General features: G+C 36.2%; 1 protein-coding gene across 2 annotated transcripts in view; it reads left to right on the top strand.

The window, feature by feature from the left end:
- Positions 1–20596, top strand: part of col22a1 (collagen, type XXII, alpha 1) — a 66942-nt gene that overhangs the window by 5379 nt on the left and 40967 nt on the right. Inside the window, exons 4-9 of one of the 2 annotated variants that reach the window (XM_051137612.1) lie at positions 8884–8964; positions 17416–17527; positions 17658–17781; positions 17936–18211; positions 19392–19472; positions 19759–19875. In XM_051137612.1, coding sequence (XP_050993569.1) covers positions 8884–8964; positions 17416–17527; positions 17658–17781; positions 17936–18211; positions 19392–19472; positions 19759–19875 — 791 coding nt within the window. The remainder of the gene's footprint in view (positions 1–8883; positions 8965–17415; positions 17528–17657; positions 17782–17935; positions 18212–19391; positions 19473–19758; positions 19876–20596) is intronic. The other variant, XM_051137613.1, reaches the window with a different exon arrangement.

The raw sequence follows: 20596 nt of genomic DNA on the forward strand, positions 1-20596 counted from the left end.
CCTGCCTTAGAGGAACTATTCTGAGCTTCCCAAAGAACCTTTCAGTAAACAGAACATTTTTTTTTGTGTGTGAATAAGATTTTGATAACCTAAAGAACCTTTTTCCACCATAAAGAACATTTTGTGCAATGGAAAGGTTCTTGATCAGAAATGTCCAAACTTGTTCCTGGAGGGCCATGGACCTGCAGAATTTAGCACCAACCCTAATTAAACACACCTGAACCAGCTAATCAAGGTCTTCTGACTTACTAAAACAGGGGTCACCAAACTCGGTCCTGGAGTTGAGGTAAGCTGGTGCTAAACTCTGCAGGACACCGGCCCTCCAGGACTGAGTTTGGTGACCCCTGTACTAGAAGCTTCCAGGCAAGTGTGTTGGAGCTGGTTGAAGCTAAACTCTGCAGGACACTGGCCTACCAGGAACAGGATTTGACACCCCTTTCTTGATTAAACTGTGCCAAGATGCCAATAAAGAACCTTTAGAAAGGACTTTCTTTACACAGTCAGATAGGTTAAGTTGGACTTTACATGTAATCGACTTGACAGTTAACTAAAAACATTAGTGATTTAATCTGCTTTTGTTGGCACACATTCCCATTCACAAGAGGGTCTGTTCTGTGCCATACAAGACTTATTGGACAGGAACTAGAAGCTCTTTGGCCCGGACATTTTTGTGGTTTCTTGCCTTGGTGAGCTCTGAGTAAAGAGGTGTAGTAAGTACAAGAGACAGAAAAGCTCCAAGCTCAAGTGCTTTTCCAGATCACATCTGCTCGGCAGGCAAAGACAACCTAAAAGTGCATGTGGGATAGTCTTTGGAGGCCATTACAAACAACAAGCTTGCATTAAAACTATGAATATAGATTCAAAAATACATAAACCCGAACCGTTGAGGTATGTGGCCAGGATTGACCGTCCAAATGCAAATTATGTGTAGCATAGTATGTTCTGATGGATGCTTAGCACACCGGACTTGACATTCCTCACTAAAATTAGCAAGAACGGGAGAGCGACAACACCTGGAGCTCTTTAGTTTGAAGTAGAAATCTGAGTCTGTAGTAGCACTAGAGCTAACCAGAACTGTTGTGTAGTCAAAGCAATACTAAATCATGACACATACAGTGGTGAAGCAGTCACACTCTTTAAACAATCATTGGTATTTGAAGAGGTTGTAACACAAGCCTTCACCAATGCCTAATTTAAGTCAGACAGCCTTGTGGGAAGATAGGGAACCACTTGGAATTGGCAAAGAGATAGAGAGATAAAAAAAGAAAGAGATAAACTGATTCACTGTAAACCCAAACACTGACCCTGCCCTGATTCCAACCTAAAGTCCTCCGAATTACTCTAACCACATATATGACTCAGTGTGCAGAAATATCAACTTGAAGATCTCACTGCCAGCTACAGACTTTGTTGTCCTATCAGGGATTATCATTTAGAAAGGCTGGAACTGCATATCAGGTCCAGTTTTGTGATAACCAAGATCATCTGGCACCAGCGTTGGCGTCTAAGAACACTGGTGGCTAGAAAACATGGCATCTCTGAGGTCCAAGTTATTTTTGCCATGAAAATTACAGTCCTAATGTTTCCAGTGGAACTGGGCTCCACAGTACTGTTTTTACTTTATCATCTTTGGCTTTTAATTTGTTTCATGTGGAAAGATCAAAAGCTTTACCTTTTTTTTAGGAACACAATTAGTATTATTTTAATTTATGGAATGTGATTACCCATAATGCATTTTTTTGCTGGGAAAAATGCAATAAAATGACATTTCCTATTTTTAGCCATTTAAATTGTACATTTTTCTATAATCAGTTAATAAATAAATATACAATATTTACAATAATGAGAAAATATCATGAATAAAATGCTAAAAATGTTTATTATAGTCCTTAGAGCTCTTTGATGGTCAAGGAAGCACACTGGGCCATTTTTAGCATACTTAAATGAAAAGTGTAAAGCGTCTTTGACTGGGTAGTTTCATCACTTGGTGTATCTGGGCTTTGGTTCAGGTCGGTGGTCCACCCATGACCACAGCATGCCAGATCTGTAATCAGTGGTGGGATATTGCTAAACAGAACAGCAGTGCACTGTAATATTGTTGGGTGTGCTAATTTCCTCATGTTTGCTTTAGCATCTGTTGTCCCGGTTTCCTAAATCTGGTTCTGATTAACTTAATGGGCATTTCAAACAGAAGAGAAAACATTTGATTAAGCCCTTCCCCTTCTTGTGTCTCTGAGGATACTCACACTTGCCTGGTGGATTCAGATATGCTATCCACAAAGATTAGTACTTTGGGTTGGACGCAATTATAAAATGGAATTGTCTCTGTGTGCCTAATGCATCCAAGAAAACTTGGATGTGAGGAGTTTCAGTTGCTGATACTGGCATTCTTAATGGTTTTAAATGTGCTGCTATGTGGTTGCTAGGGTGTTTTTTTTACTAGCTATTTGAGTACTTTAAGTTAGAACAAAAATACAGTTGTGGTTTTACAAAGTTCTCTGTATGACACAGCACTTTCTAAAATCCAGCCTGAGATGTCAAGTTGATTAATTGTTGATTTCATTGATCAGCTGGGCCTTTTTTTTTTTTTTTTTTTTTGCATTCATTTGCATGAATAATGTTTGATCTATTATAAACTGACTAAAGCCTTAACACTAGAGTTGAGCCGGATACTCGGCTGAAACGAGTATCCGGCACGGATAAAGCACTTTTGCCGAGTACGAGTATCATACGAGTAATACGAGTCAATATCTGTGCTCGGATTGAATAAAAATTCTCATTGGGTAGTTTACTGTGTCTGCGTTCTGTGATAGGCTAGTCACAGGGCCCCTCCCCTACACACATACTAGAGATGCGCGGATGAGCTTAAACGTCACCGGAATCCGCAGCTCCAAATAAATGATCCGCCCGCCACCCACCCGCACCTGTATTTTTCTCTGATTTAGATAACCGCACCCGACCCGCACCCGATCGTCATTTACAATTATTCTAATTCTTAGTTTTGCATGATGATATGATGAATGTGATGAACACTTATAAGCTTAATCACTCGTGCTTTTAAGCCAAATCCACGCTAAAAAGAATAACGTTAACTGATATCTGGACGTGACGTATTGTTTTCGGTATAATGTACTGATTCAAATTAGTAATCAATAATAATTTTTATTTTAATACTCGGCGTGCCTCTCTTGACATGCTCTCGCGTATGAACAGGCAGCAAATGTGGTGCTGGCGCGGACGGCGCGGGCGCGGGCGCATCGGGCGCATCAGGCGCATCAGGTGCAATGATAAAACATATTTCAAAGGAAGCCGGCGCTAGGGTCCTTACCGTCTTTGCTGGGTGTTTTGAGCGAATATTTGCATTTATTCACATACGATTTAGTTACAAATGGTGGCCTGTCATGATTTTGGCTAATGCAGGACACTACTGAATGATGCGCATCAGAGGGGATTTAGAAGTGGGTGCGCAGAGCCGACTGATAAAGAAATGGGTATACGCGGGTTATACACACCACTGCATATTAACCTACTCGAGTATTTAAAACATATGTTAGAAAATACAGTTAATATTTGCGTCATTATTGATTTTTCTCATCCACCCGCGAACCACCCGCAAATAATCAGAATGCAATTTTTTATTACCCGACCCACCCGACCCGCGGATTGTCCGCAGCGCCCGCGGATATAACCGCCATCCGCGCATCACTAACACATACAGATACACATACACATTTATTGTGTTGCTGTGTCCCGCTCTGCTCACACACACACACAGAACACTGAGAAGAGAAGAGAACAGCGCGCGCTCTCTCTGTTCTCTCCCTCAGTCACTCAGGTTTGCGGGTTTTTTTCCGTTAACGTTTAGGGTTTCTTCAGCATCACTTTTGTTTTTTACTTTGGTTTGTTTGTAGTACTTACTTTTTAACCAGTAGAGTTTTGGTAAACGTGGGGTTTGTTCAGACGTGGTGCTTGGTAAAAGCGACTCGCGTCTCTGCCTGTCGGAGAATTTATTTTTCTTTTTTAAACCGTCAGCTGGCTCTGACCAGTTTTTTTTACTTCACGCACTGAGTGTCTGACACTTTCTTTCTGTATTAAATAATGTACATAAATAAATGTAAATTTATTTATGTACATAAATAAATAAATAAATAAAAAAACCACACTGCTCAAGGTTAAAAAAGAAAGTTATGTTGAAATGAAAACTCTTGTTCATTACATTTTACTTCGTAATTGCAACCGCATGTGTTGTATTCATTGTTGCAAAACTTATTCTGTATATAGTTCGTTTGTTATCATGATCAAAACCACTGATCTGAAGCTCAATGCTGATGCTGTCATGTAAATAGTTTTCTAATCAGCAATAAATATAACAATTTCTGATCAACCCATATCAATTGCATGCTTAAAATAACATACCGGTTAAAGCCCCGCCCATTTCAATACAACATGACCCACTTCCAGGTTAAATCCCACCCACTTCCGGGTTAGGCCCCGCCCACTCCGAGTACAGATACAGATACAGATAATTCATATGGTTAACAGATACAGATACAGATACAGATAATGCTGTACTCGCTCATCCCTACTTAACACAAAACAGTGCAAACTGTCCTGTGCATTTGCATTTATTACATCATTAACCAACAACATCTATCAAAAGGCTTTGTAGGTGCATCATGACATATATATTTAGTCATTTTACCAACTTATCCTTAGCATCGCTATGATTTTTTTTTATTTTTTTTTTTTTTTTTTTTGGTATGTGAACCAATCACAATTTGACGTGCTTTAAGAAATAAGCAACGGACAAACAAGAAAATAAATGCAAAAGTCTTTGGAAAAACAACATGGAACTGCAGCAATATGAAGGCTATGTTCTGCTCAGTCCATCATTTCAGTTTCATGGTCAGTCTCTAAATTACAGCCTTTATGCCACAGCTGAAGGAAGTTGCCCTGGATAGAGCACAGTTAGAAATCACTCATACGTGCCACCGTTTAAACAATGACGCACGCCTGGCTTTAGATTGCTTTGTCATTTCACTAGTAGGGAAAGGAAATAGGTATGTCAAAAACAACTTTTATGAATGACCACATTTAGTTAGTTACTTGTCATTTAGCAGTATGCTAACTGTGGGATCAGTCCCCCAAAATAAACTAAGGTTAAATCCACAGTTCAGCTGTGAATCACTAGAGTCAGATCATTCCAGTGAATCAGTTGATACCACCGTTCTAAATGATTCATTCATAAATCGCGAGTGCAACTCACCGACTCAATGCACACCATTAACTTCTACAACTAACTCCAATACCCAGTAGTTTTGTTTTTTGACACGACTAAGAACTAGTAGTAGTTAGTGCTAGTAATAGTTAGTAACATGACCTGTTTGAAGAAATACAGAAAGACAAACCCTAAGTTTCTCAGTCAGCACCTTTTTTTTTTTACCCATAAGAGAGGGCACGGCCATATGTAAAATGTATGGGTCTGAATTCCGGTCTCATCAAAACAGCTTGTTTTGCTGCTTAATATTGCAAATTGGTTCATCTTATCATGTTATTTTAATGTATTATCATAAATATGAACACACTGGTTTGTAATGCAAACAGTTTTACGGTTTACTGCACGTTGTTATTCTTCTCCTTATTTCCGGAAGCCTCACCCATAGAATTACTTCTGCGTTGAAGAGTATTAGAATGATTTCTGAAGAATCATGTGACACTGATGTCTTAAGTAACGTCCGCTGAAAATTAAGCGTTGCCATCACAGAAATAAACCTGTCAGCAGTAAGAACAACGGGGAATGTTTACAAGGAAAAAGGGGTTGGCCAACTAAACTCGAACTCAGTGTCAATACAAGAGTGGCCAACTATTCTATATATTCCTCTATCTCACACAATACACTACAAAATGCACTGTCATAAATCACTACCGTAATCGTGGAATTTGCTACTCCCATAAAACAGTTATTTTTAAATCGAAACAGTATTACTGTTTTATTGTATTTTTGATTCAATAAAAACCTTGGTGAGTATAAAATACTTCTTTCAAAAGTATTTAAAAAATCCTAAGTATTCCAAACTTTTGGTACCGTAAATAGCTGAAAACGTTACGTGGATGTCCGCTGCACTGGTAAAGTAACTTGGCTCACATAACAGAGCACAAATATAGACAGCCAGGTGCTCTTTTCTCCAACCTTTATTTATCCGCGGGTGTGCGGGTGAGCTCTTTATTTTTTGGCGGTCAGGAGGGTGATGTTTGAATCGGGCAGGGACTCACTCAGGGGTGTGGGGTTTTGGGAGAGTCACGCTGAGGACACTGTATGGGACAGAGATGTAATTGTGTCAAGTGACCCAGCCTGTGTAAAATGGAATTCGTAGCGAAGCTGAGGCCTTTTAAAACGCTACAAAGCGCTTTTTATAGGAGCGATTAAAGAAAATTACAGGGTCTGATCGTACATGATTGTCAGGGACGCGATCAGCCGCTGTGGTTTGGGCGTCTGCCTGCTTCATGCCAAGAGTGTGTGCATGTGTGGGAGAGTAAGAGCAGGATTAAAACAACAACAACATTAAAATCATTTAAAAAGTGACATATTTCCGGTTTATAGTGTTATTTATTTGTTTATTTATTGCGCATTATTCTAGGGGAGGGGAGACTTAGATTTAGCCTTTTCAGGATGAAATAAGAACCTTGGAATAATAATTACAAAAAAACATTTACACATCATTTACTTTAAATTTAAATGTTCCAAAATATTCATAAACAGTTTCTAATCCAAGACTAATTCCCACTCACTTGTTCTATTTTCAGGTTGGGCTGGGTTAATATAGGTGATGCCAGTGTTAGTTAAGCACTTTACGATTTTACACCAGAAAACCTAAAACCAAAGTTTGACGACTTTGTGTCATTATACCTGTCTGGAATAGTTCAGTCAAAAATTCTTAAAAATATTATTTTATTGTTTACTTGCCTTTGTGTATTTATGTGGCAAAAGTAATAATAACAATAATAATAATAAAAAAAAAAAAAGATTACACATTTTCAAAGTATGCAGCAGCAGTTCATAAATGTACTGCTAATTTACTACTATATTTACTAATTTAAAAGTATAGGACTTGATGATAATTTTATGGCTCTTTTATGCTTTTTTTGTTTATTTGAGTTTGACAGGTGTGGTCATATTTGGCTCTAAAAATTAGTCATCTTAAAATCCTTCACAGACGTCTGTATGTGTTTCACAAATAACAGCATATGGCACAGGGTTGAGTAAATGACAACAGAATTTTTATTTCTAGGTAAACTATGTTCCTCCAAAGACAACAGCTGTTGTGCTTGTATGGGTGATTCAGATCTGGCTCACAACGTTTGCCAATCAGATCACCTGTACTTTGTTTTTGTTTGTTTTTTCCTTTTTCAATTAAAAGCAACACGAAGACCAAACAAAAGCACTCATCCAGTATCTAGGCTAATATTAACATCCTTCCTTAGTGCTAGCAAGCTCTTTTCTACAAATAGCATATTCTCATCACAGATGCCGTAGTAAAGCAAGTCTGCTGGTGTTGCGTTTCCTCCTGTCATCACTGCTGTCACTAGCTATGCCTTGCCATTTGAAATCTGCCTGTTTGTACATCCTAAATTATCACAGCTGTGACGTTAGCATAGCAGCGCTCCACCAAAACTCTAGGCTCATTGAACCAACCCGTATTTTTCCTTATGTCTGTGTGCCAGCATCCCAGCGTCATAAGTTATGCCACCATGTCTTCACTGGAGTGCTTGGAATGCGTCCTCTAACAGCCTGTCTTCAAGCACAGAGAGAAAGATGGATAATATTACAGTGACAGTCACTCTCAACTGTTCATTTCCTTCAGCTGGCAGTAAAATCATACCTCTTCAAAGTAGGGAATGTTTACTGCTCGGAAATGTCATTTTACAATAATATAATAAATATTGCCTCGAAAGTCAAACCATTTGGTTTTTAAAAATATGATGAGAAATGTTTGAGTTCTTATTGAGATTATATTAAATACAAAACTGTATTTAATAAACTTGCTGTTGTTTAACAACAGAATATTGCTACTAATTACTAATTATTGTGTTTTTTTGCGATTTTGGAGCCCCCTACAGCTAAGTGAGTGGATTTCCCTGTCATAAATATAGCACTGTCGTAATTATAGTGCCTGGTTTGTTGCTGCCGGAAAGCAAACCGCAAACCGGAAAGCAAACCGGAAAGCAAACCTTTTCGCGGAATTTCGTACCCGATCACCAAACTTTCAAATTAACATTTTCTTTATTAGAATTCACTTTACCGTACAAATTATTTTTAAACTGATATTTTAAAGTAAGAAACTTACTTAGAGCTTTACAGAAAACTCATTTGCGTTTTTGGCAAAACAAGTAATTATAAAGAAAGAAACAAAGAAAGAAAAAAATCAGTCGTGACGAATGTATTATTTTGTCCACTTTGCTATCTGAATCCATTTTCATTCTAATTATGTCTGCAGTCTTAACATTAAATGTTAAAAATGTATGAGTGAAAAGGGGTGTCACTGGCAAAATACCACAGCAGATTGCCTGAGCACCTGGAGCTTGTACAATAAAATGTCAACAAAAAATTTAATTTCACAATATGAATTAATGATGTGGTCTGCTTCCATAAAAGCAGGTGTTTGGAAATTTCAGGGGAAATACCCCATACTGTTAATAAAGCACAAATGTATCGTATTAACTTAAATAGGACTAATTTTATTTTATTTTTCAAACTGTTAAATAAAATAAATTACTCTCCATAATCCAAACACCTGTGGAGTGCTGTGTAGTTCATAAGATCATAAAAACTGAGGCGTGTGTCCAATGTTATGTCCACTTATAGTGTTGTGTGTCTCTCCACAGATGTCCTGTGTCCAAATATGAAAGTCCAGGCAGGCCGTTTCAGGCCAAACAGCACCAGTGATGGATTGACGGAGGTCCCAGGTAATGTTTTGTTATCTCCATATTCTTCCCATAATGCTTTGTTGTCCATATCAATTCACGGTTTGCATCTTAAGGAATCGTAACACTGTGTCATGAATAGTTATGAGACGGTGACTTCTCAGCAAAAACAATGTAGTTTCAATAATAATTTGAGCTTGCTTTGGTTCGGCACTAAATCCATTTGTTATAAATTTGTTTTTAAATTAGACATAATGGATGATACAGTAATATTGTCTACAACTTAGGTTGTAGTGATTCATGATCCTTTAATATACCACTATATATCAGTGTTTCTGTTTAATTTTCAGATGTGAGAACACCAAAACATTTCTTATTCTCAAGGTTACACAGTTACATGAAAATCATCCCTAGTGTATTTTATTTCAATTAGAGAAAGAAGTGCCCTGCATAATGAATCTGACATATGGACTTCCAATCTTGCACTTCAGGGTTTTTAGTCTCTTTTCTTGTGTGGATGTAAGTATTAATACCACAAACTACAAGCTTAGTTTTTATGTGTAAAGTATTTTTGGATCAAAAATAAAGTTTTCTTTTCCCTGAAGGTTATGCTTTAAAACATGAAACGTTGCAGCGAGACACTGAGGTTTCGAAATGAGAGATCTTTTGCCCTCCTCTGTTCTAAGAAATGCGAGTTCTTTAGTGATTGCACAGATCTGGAGGATGTTGTGTTTGGGTCTTCAGAGGGTTCTGAGTTCCTCTGTGAGACACCCACTCAAATTCATCAACCTAAGTAAAAAACCAGACCGAAAAGGAGAGAGAGCGCTTACCTGTGTAAGTAAATGACTATACAATCTGGAGCTATAGGGGTGTGCGCTATAGAAGGTCTTATTTTGTTGGCATATACCAAAACTACTGTATGTACAAAATGGTCAAGAGAACTATTTCTTGTAAATCTCATTTCAGTTGTTTGAACACTGAAAATGAAGGTGACTCAAAAATTATACTCTGAAAAACACAAAGAGCTCTTTCTACTTTTTATATTTTTAATATATGCATTACTTCAAAAAATTAAAAACAGAGTTTTCTGAAATGTGGTTTGTTCGGCTCTAATTATACTACTTATAATGAAGAAAAGTGCTGTCTTCGGTAATCAGAGTTTAGTCAAAGTTTAAGGTGTTATCTCAACGTCTGAACATCTGTAGTGAGTCACTCTTTGTTTCTGTCATCTTTAGCCTTGTAGGCTTGATGTTTGTGCTTAGATCTGTTTGGTTGCGGTTCTTTTGGATTGCACTGACTAGACTAGATCTCTCTTCTTTTGGTGGCCTTAAGTGGTAATTATGGCATCTTGCTCCTGTAATCTGTGATATTCAAGAGAACAACACAAGCTAAATCTTCAGGGAAATTCCAGGTTCACATAAGATGTCACAGTTGCTGAAGCTGCCAACATCTGCATGCTGTTTCTAAAGTTTGGAACATCACTGTTAACCAAGGGTTAGTTAGGCCAAAATGGACACAAAAATTTGCTGACTTAAGATTGAATCTGAAAATAAGTGTAAGTGCACTAACTCAGTTTATATAATTTAACAAAAAGTTTTCCATGTGTGGTGCTTCAGATATTACTTTTTCAACCTTACACTGAAACTTTAGAAGATGCTTCATCAAGTGTCTCATTGCATTTGAGGTACATGCCTACTGAGAGTCAAACCAAAGTCCCTTTCAAAAAAGTTTTTACTTGGAGGCCATATTTGCAGTGTGTTCAGGCAGCTAATTTGGGCATTCAAGACCAAGTCTTAGCTACTGTATACTTAAATATGGAAATCTTGAAAAAAAAAAAAAAAAGATTGAAATGCTCACTTTCAAATAGAATGTTTCAAGTTAGCAACAAAATTTGAATCTTAAAGTGGTTTCTTATGCATAAATTCATAGTATTTGAAAAACAGTAAGTGAAAAGCACCTGGACAACCTACTGCTTCTGCTGAGATTCTGAAGTGTGTTTTCGATGAACACTTTACTATCCCATGAGGCCACGGGAGACGATTTGTGTGGCTCAGAATTGTCAAGACACCTCTCAAAATGCTTGCTACAGATGCGAAAAATGCTGAAAATTATTGTTTTTTTATGACGTGCGAAAGTTTTGGAGCCAGTGTGTAAACATGATTGACATGAGATCGTATTTATATTTTATCGTGCACAAGGACCTTTACTCTGCCATAGTGTCTGTTGCACTTTTTCCATTTATAGAGAGTTTTCACAAATCGTCAACAATCAGCCATATTGGCGTTACTGAACGTAAACGGTACCACTGAACCGAACGAAACTCGCATTTTGCTGATTGCTGCAGAAAATGGTCAATTATTGTCATGTTTTGGGCTGTACTAATCGGTCGGACTGGGAATTATATTTGGAGTACTATAGACTGCCAAAAGTTATAAAAAAAAATCAAAGGAGAAGAGTGCAAAAAACTGCGTGCAGGTGTTTGTGGTTTGCTAAACTGAACCAGGATTTCCAGCAAAAGAATCTTTACAACATTCATTTTTTGTTCTTTTAATTTCCAATCAGGTAGGTGAAATATTAGGCTAATATCTTAATACTGCTCCTACATATCTTTACCGCCCATTAACTTTAGTTTGTCAAAATATTACGCCTTTTCTGCTCACCTTCTCTATATGATTTAGTAGCTTCCACATGTTTTTTCCGTGGCTTAGACAGTATAAATTACCAGAACAACATTCAGTAGTACATTACCGTGCAAACCATGCTGTTGTTTACATCCGAGTAGAGTTGTCAAAAGGTACCGGGATCGGTACTTTCGGTACTGAAATGTTAAAAACATCCATTTCCCGCTAACATTTGTGCGCCGTTGAGCCGATTTTTAAACGCACTCAACAGTCATGTCTGTTGAGCGCGTGAACACTATGGCCAATCAGCGATGTTTAAAAACTGGCTCAACGGCGCTCAAATGATAGCGGGAAATTGATGTCTTTAACATTTCAGTACTGAAAGTACCGAACCCGGTACCTTTTTGACAACCCTACATCCGAGTATCTCCAATATGGCTGTGCATCTGGGTAAATGACCAAACTGTGATCTAACTGCAAACCCTCTATAGTAATCTGAGTGCACACGTCGTGATATATAAAAGTTTTTGGTGGAACTTTTGAGGTACACATTTGCACATGTGCATTGGGAGGCTGCACGTTTAGAGCGGGAGCGGGCAGATTTTCAAAAGATTTCAAATTTCAAAACCCGATATAGGCTATGGCGTACAAGAAGTGGAACATAATATACAACTGTTTTCAGTACATAATAATAATGGTTTGTCAGCATCTTAAAAACACTGCGCTTATGCTACTAGGTGCTGAGGGCAAAAGGGCGTCAGTTTAGCGCTTGCGTCTTGATCAAAAACAGCCACTTTAACCACAGAGACGCTTGTCACGCTGACGCACTGTGAGTCTGTGACCGTGTTAAAACGCAGCCGTAGAGTTTTCAAGCGGTGAAGTTGGGCTGGTTTCCAGATTGTTGCGTTGTGCGCCGAAGTGCCCATGTGTTCGGATCAAAGACATGAGTTGTAAGGCACTCATCTGTGCCGTGCCACAGAACCGACCCAGCCTTTCTCGCTCTCTCACTGTTTAAAATAAGACTCGGTCGTGATTATACGCTTTCACTCGCCAGGCCCAAATTACAGGTCCTGCTCACCATGCGAGGTTCCTCCAGGCTTAGGAACGCTACCGGGAGAGAGTCGTGCCTGGCGCATGGAGACGCTGAGACAAACAGAGAGTCTTGGAAATGAGCTGATGAGAAGCATACAGCTGGAGGAGTTGAACATGGTGTGAAATCAAACAAACAGCTGGAATGAATCCATCAAACTGATGAAACTAAGCATACACGTGCACGGATTTCTATTCATCCTATTTTTTATTTTTTTATTTTTTTTTTTTTTTATTGAGTTTTAAATGTACACATTTACAATTAGAATCAATACCACCCCCCACACCCAAGAACACGGCATAAAAACAAACAAACAAACAAACAAAAAACAACGGCCATATAATCTTGAGTCAAAAAAACCTTCCAGAATTCTCAGAATTGACAGTGAAAGAATATAGTACTTAAATTGTTGTTTAACGCGAAAGGCTTGGCAAAGGCCAAAGAAAAAGGCTGCAGAAGAGGTACAACTTCATAATAAATAAATAAAGTAAAATACAATATATACTGTATATATATATATATATAAACAAGTCCACACTTTCAGAATACCACTCTTTAAATAAATAACCTTTAGAAAAAAGGAAAAATCTAATAAAACAAAATATGAAAAAAAAGATATGAAAAGAAAGGGATTCATCCTATTTTTAAGATGAGAAACGTTCAGAGGGTCAAATTCACTTGTTACTTGTGTTAATAGCTTGTTAAAGTTAAAAAAAAAAAAAAAAAAAAAAAAAAAAAAAAAAACACTGCATGAATTAATTTTACATTTTTTCTTTCCAAACACAAGAAAAATTATATATACATATTAGCATAAATCAATAATTTCTGTGGATTCTTTGAATTAAAAAGTATATAATAACCACAATAATAATTTGTAACAATGCTCACTGCTGTTCAAAAGTTTGGGATCAGTAAGATTTTTTATGTTCTTCAAAGAAGTCTCTTATGCTCATCAAAGTTCCACTGATTTGATCAAAAATACAGACAAAAGTAAAATATTATGAGATGTTATTGCAATTAAAAATAACAGTTTTGCAATTAAAAATAACGGTCTTCAGTGTCACACAATCCTTCATAAATCATTCTAATATGCTAATTTGTTATCAGTTTTGGAAACAGATGTGGTGCTAAATACTTTTTGTAAACTGTGATTTTTTTTTTTTTTTTTTCAGGATTTGATTAATAAAAAGGTAAAAAAAAGAACAGCATTTATTTAAAATAGAATTTTTTTCTAACAATATAAGTCTTTAATATTACTTTTTGTCAATTTAACATCCTTGCTGAATAAAGGTATTCATTTCTTTCAACAAAAGAAAGAAAAAATGGTATTATCGTATATTGTTAAAAAAGATTTCTGTTTTAAACAAATGCTGTTATTTTTAACGTTTTATTCATCAAAAAAATCCTAAGTATCAAAGTATCACAGGTTCCCAAAAAAAATAAATAAGTAAATAAATTAAGCAGCACAACTGTTTTCAACACTGATAATAACATATCATATCAGAATGATTTCTAATGGATCATATGACACTGAAGACTGGAGTAATGATGCTGAAAATTCAGCTTTGCATCACAAGAATAAATTATATTTTAAAGTATATTAAAACAGAAAACCACTATTTTAAATTGCATAATATTTCACAATATTACTGTTTTTTTTTTCTGTATTTTTAATCAAATGAATCCAGCCTTGATGAGCAGAGAAGACTTCTTTAAAAACATTAGAAGAAATCAATACTTCTATTCAGCAATGATATGTCAAATTGCACAAAAAAAAAAGATAGTAAAAACTTATATCACTACAAAGGATTTCTATTTTGAATAAATGTTGTTCTTTGAACTTTTAATTTGAAGAATCTTGAAAAAAAAAGTTGATAATAAATCAACATATTAGAATGATTTCTAAAGGATCGTGTGACACTGAAACCTGAAGTAATGACAAAAAGTCAGCTTTGCCATATATTAAATATATTCAAATAGAAAACTGTTTTTTAAAATAGTAATATTCCATTATATTACTGTTTTTACTGTATTATACAGTAATGCCATTTTTTTTGTGAACTGTTCCTTTAAGAGGCAGCTTACACCAGATTTGCTGTATAATTCAATATTGACTCTAATTGTCCCATTGTTTTAAAATCTTGAACTATTTTTAACTTAACAGCGTTAATGGCACAATAGACTGCAAAAACATTGAAATGTACCATAACGGCCAAAGATCTCAATTAAACCTAACGCAGATGGAATATGAGAATGTGTGAACGGCCCTCTAATGCTGCTCTGCCAGAAAGCATGAGGGATTTGTTGTGCTTTGTGAGTGCAAAAAAGATGAAAAATCAAAGTGCTTTTGTTGTTTTATGTTTTTTCTACTTTGCTCTTAACACAGTATCTGCTTTCTACGTTTTCAGCCACCTGTTACTCTACTACAGACACAGACACGCACACACCGTCTGGTCTAGACTGGCACGTTCTCGCATTACCACCAACTCCAAACATCCTTCAGTTCAAATAATCATTCTCTGTAGACTGTTTAAAACAACCTCCGTTTGCTGAACACTCCTGCCCTAAGAAAACAACATGAGAGTTCATCAAGTGCAAGCGAGATTGCTCTACATGACCCTCACAGGCATCATATACACAAACCATCAGCGTTTCATGTACCCGGTGCTCTTTTGAAAGTTTAACTTCACCAGCATTAGTGTGTTTCCAAAGCAACCCTTGAATTGCCTCCCTAGGCGACGCCCAGGGCCCCGCTGGCATCGTCATGGCGACAGACTATGTATTGGTTATAGGAGCGCCCTGGTTTGGGCGCTATAATAGGGTGGAAGGACAGGACTGCCAACCTCAGTAGATACACACACACACACTCATGCTGGAGAACCAGTGACATAATTGCACATGAAAGGTTGTTTTTTAAAACATCTGGTGCAGCAGTGCAGTTTAATGAGTGTTGGCTGCGGATCTGAAGCGATAATTAGTGGGCTGATATCCACACACACAGCATAGCACTACTTTACTATTTTTAAACAAACAATGATGTCATGTTTGATCCCAGAGGCATGGAGTTTTTTGTGTGAATGTGGAGAAAGGCCCAAGTGAGGCATCGTTTTTGCTTGCTGATCTGTAATACAGACATTTTACAACACTGAAAACACCGGTGACCAATTACACGGTAGTTTTGTTCTTTACTCTGAATTTTCAGCACCATTACTCCAGTCTTCAGGGTCACATGATTTTATATATATATTTTTTTGTAACCTGTAATACTTTTTTTGGTCCCACTTTATAATAAGTGGCCTTAACTACTAAGTACTTACATTGAAATTAATTATTTGATACAATGCACTTATTGTGTACATACATGTATTTTTACGTTGTACTTAGATTTAAAAAATACCTGCATGTAATTACATCTGTAATTAATTTTTGTAATTACATTTATAAATACAATGTTGACCCATCCTTTACACCTTAATCCACCCTGAAACCTACCCATATCACCAGACCTCTCCCTAAACCTACCCATATCCCACCTCAGTGGCAGCAAATGTGTTTTGCAATACAAAACGACCACATTAAGGACATTGTACTTATTTTTAATGTAAGTACATAGTAGTTTTGGCCACTTAATATAAAATTTGACCCTTTTCTTTTCAGGATTAACAAATAAAACGTTAAAAAGAACAGCATTTATTAAAAAAAAAAAAATTGGTAGCAATATAAACTACCATTTAAAAGTTTGTGGTCAGTACATTTTTATTATTTTTTTTTTTTTTAAAGAAGTTAATACTTTTATTCACCAAAGATGTGTTAAACTGATAAAAAGTGATGGCAAAAACTTGTATTGTTGTATTGTAGTTTTCTTTTTTGAATAAATGCTGTTCTTTTTAACTTTTTATTCATCAAAGAATCCTGAAAAAAAAAAAAAAAAAAAAAAAAAAAAAATCATAGGTTCCAAAAACATATAAAGCAGCATTACTGTTTCCAACATTGATAATAAAAATAGTGAATCAGCATATTAGAATGATTTCTGAAGGATCACGTGACACTGAAGACTGGAATAATGGCTAATGAAAATTCAGCTATGCATCACAGGAATAAATTATATTTTAATATATATTAAAATAGAAAACCATTATTTTTAACTGTAATAATATTTTACAATATTACTGTTTTTTTTCTGTATTTTTGATCAAGTTAATGCAGCCTTGATGAGCATAAGAAAATAATTAAAAAAAAACCCAACTCTTTGAACAGCAGTGTATTTTTTTAATGTGTAAAAAACTAAATTGTATTGTTGGCCATTATCTTTATAATTTTATGTTATATTATAAGGCTCATTTGTAATTTTAATAATATAATATAATATAATATAATATTACAGGTTCCCTAAATTATAATAATATAATTTAGAATAATATTATTATTATAAATAATTTTAAATAAAGTTTACTTTAAATAGTTAAATGTATTGTTGACCATTATCTCTATAATTTTTTAATCAATAAACGTGCCTAGATTCGCACAAAGTAGAGGCTATGTCATTGCATATAGGGCTTTTTTGGTTTATTGCTCTATGATATTTTACTCCTATTTGTCTTTTTTTATAAAAGTAAACGATTTTGGAAAGTTCATGTACAGCATGTTGCATTTTGACCTGTCTCATGGACTCCACCTAGTGATCACTGATGGAAAGACATTTTAACAGTAGTCTATTTTAGTTATAGTTTACTTAATAGGAATAATAACTTAATTTATTAAAAATGTATTTCTTTTTCCCAGGATTTGATTTGATGGAGTACTTCAATGTTAGAGATTTTCTTGGAGAAAAATTTGAGCCAGGTCAGACCCCCTACGTCCGGCTCGGTACCATGCCCATCGTCCAACAAACAGAGTAAGAAATCTATTTATTTCAACGATATATGCAAAAATCACATGTTTACTTTTACTTAATTTGCATATTTTGTTTTCCAACAGTTTTTTTTTCTTTTAACAAAACGTATCTTTGTCTTTTTGTGTTGTAGAGATGTGTTACCTCAGGGTCTGCCTGATGAATATGCCTTTGTGACCACATTTAAGTTCAGGAAAACCTCTCGTAAAGAAGACTGGTACCTGTGGCAGGTCTATGACAAATACGGCATCCCGCAGGTGTGTACTAATGAGTCCCGAATGGAGCTGAAACATCAAGGCTGTATGCAGAACTGAAAATGAAGATCCTCTTCTAAAGTTCTGTTTTTGAAATCAATTTGAGTTCATGTATATGCAGTCTAGTTGATCAGGCTGTAATGAGAATGTCCTCCAGGTTTCCATCCGTCTGGACGGGGAGAACAAGGCGGTGGAGTACAACGCTGTGGGCCTGACGAAGGACGCAGTCCGAGCCGTCTTTAAGAACCCAGAGGTGGAGAATCTGTTTGATCGTAACTGGCATAAGATCGGCATGAGGGTGGACTCCAAGTCTGTGTCCCTGTTCCTGGACTGCAAGCACATTGACACGCTGCCCATAGAAGAAAGAGAAGACATCGACATTCAGGGAAAGACTGTCATCGGCAAGAGACTCTACGACAGCGTTCCCATTGATGTAAGAAAACAGTTGAGGTTTATTTATATGCATTTTATACAAGATTAAGTCTCACTCGGACAAAAGTGTTGTAATGGTACCATGGTGGTATCAAATTATAATACCATGCTATACTAAGGTACTGATTGATTATCTTTTTCATATATAATAATATTTTCATGTTACTTAAGAGAATACCATCATGGTAGTCTCCAAAAAACATGGTTAAAAAGTGATTTGTGTTTTTTCTTTTTACTCAGCAAGGATGCATTAAATTGATCAAAAGTGACAGTAAAGAATTCTTTAAATGTTTAAATTTAATTCATTTAAAATGAATACTGTTCATCAAAAATCCTGAAAAAATGTATCACTTTTTCTACAAAAATATTAAGCAGCACAACAGGTTTTAGTATTGATAATTGGAACCTGTAGGACGGGAGAGATTTCAATAAAAGCACTTTAATAATATTAAATTGCAATCATTTTTCACAATAATACAGTTTTTACTGTATTTTTGATCAAATAAGTGCTTGTTGAGCATAAAAGATTTCAAAAACATAAAAAAATCTTACTGACCCAAAACTTTTGGTCAGTTACCCAGATGCACGGCCATATTGGAGATACTCGGATGTAAACAACAGCATAGATTGCACAGTTAATGTACTACTGAATACATCGTTCTGCTAATTTATGCTGTCTAAACCATGGAAAAACATGTAAGCAGGAAGGACTTAGTAAGCAGGAAAGGCAACAATATTTTGACAAACTAAAGTTAAAGTGGTAAAGATATGTAAAAGCAGTATTAAGATATTAGCCTAATATTTCACCTACCTGACTGGAAACAAACACGAATGTTGTTGAGGTTCTTGCCCCGGAAATCCTCATTCATTTTGTCCAACCACAAATGCCCTTTGTTCCTCAGACAGTTTTTTGCATTCTTCTGCTTGATTTGTTAGTCTATAACGTTTGGCAGTCCATAGAACTCCAAATGTTTTTCCCGGTCTGACTGATTATTACAGCCCAAAACATGACTATAATTGTCCATTTTCAACAGCAGTAATCAGCTAAATATGCAAGTTTCATTTGGTTCAGTGGCAATGTTTAGGTTCAGTGCCACCAATATGGTTGATTGTTGACGATTCGCAAAAACACTCTATAATGATGTTTATGAAGTCTGTTTCTTCCTGTGTTTCCTCTGTAGTTTGACCTCCAGAGGATGGTGATCTACTGCGATGGTAAACAGTCTGAGCAAGAGACATGTTGTGATATTCCTGGTGGCCTGGTAAGTGCATCTGACCCGCATACAAACCTTTATTCTCACCTCATTATGTCACCACCTGGATAGTATGGCGGAACATATGGTTTCAAACAGGAAAAGTTCTCCAAATTGCTCTGAAGTCTTTGTTTTTAGTCATTCATGAAGATGAAGATGGGGAATATTCATTGTCCAGTGTCAGGAATTAATTTTCTGGACATCTGAAGCTGCTTCCTCTTCCTTTCCTTTCGCCTTCTTTCATAACACACTCAGTCTCTTTCCATTTCCTCGTTCACTTTCTCTTCTCGCTCAGTGTGAACAGTCTCTGGTAACTGAGGCCCCCCCACTCCCACTGCCCACTCCAAAACCAACAAGCGCTGAGCAGAAGAAACCAGCTGCGGCCAACTGCTCCTGTCCTGCAGGGGAAAGGGTAAGACCTTTCAGGTCAAAGGTCACACTCTTAAAGCTGGTGAACTACCATGTTAACATGCAAAAAATTGAATCAGCCTTATGTTATAGGCAGTTAATTACAGTGCACAAGCAAGAAAACGCTAAGTAGAGGCTAAATTGTTTTTTTTTTTCTGAAGTCATGTGCAGATAAAATGGTGGTCATCTTAATTTAGAAGACTTTTTTCTGTGATCATGTTATTGATTAAAACAAAAATAAGTTTAGCTCATTCTTTAGTTTTTGTAAAAAAAAAAAAAAAAGGCAAATTTTACATCCATATTCGGAATGGCAAAGAAAATGAATAATGCATTCTATGGAGCCACTAAAGGGACAAGGTTATTGCCTATTACATTACAGTACATAAAATTTAATTTACTACATTAACAGAGTAAGGAGAGATGACTTATAGAACAATGGCGAATGATTTGCAGATCCTGAGCAACACTGACAAACTAATCTTGTAAAATGTGTGGTAAGTACTGGCGCTTCGTAGTATACAGGTCAGTATCACCAGTATGAATGAGAAACTGCCTTTCAACCCTCACAATACTCAAAAATTTTATAAAATAGTAGACACTCAAGTACTATCAAAACATATTAGCTGAGCTCCCCCAGCTTTTTTTTTTTTTTTTTTTTTTTTTAAAGATAATTATGGGCTATTATTCGAAGCATAGACCATAAGATATGTCCACCCTGTCATGGA

Source organism: Labeo rohita, chromosome 19 (assembly GCF_022985175.1).
Source record: "Labeo rohita strain BAU-BD-2019 chromosome 19, IGBB_LRoh.1.0, whole genome shotgun sequence".
Classification (NCBI taxonomy): Eukaryota; Metazoa; Chordata; class Actinopteri; order Cypriniformes; family Cyprinidae; genus Labeo; species Labeo rohita.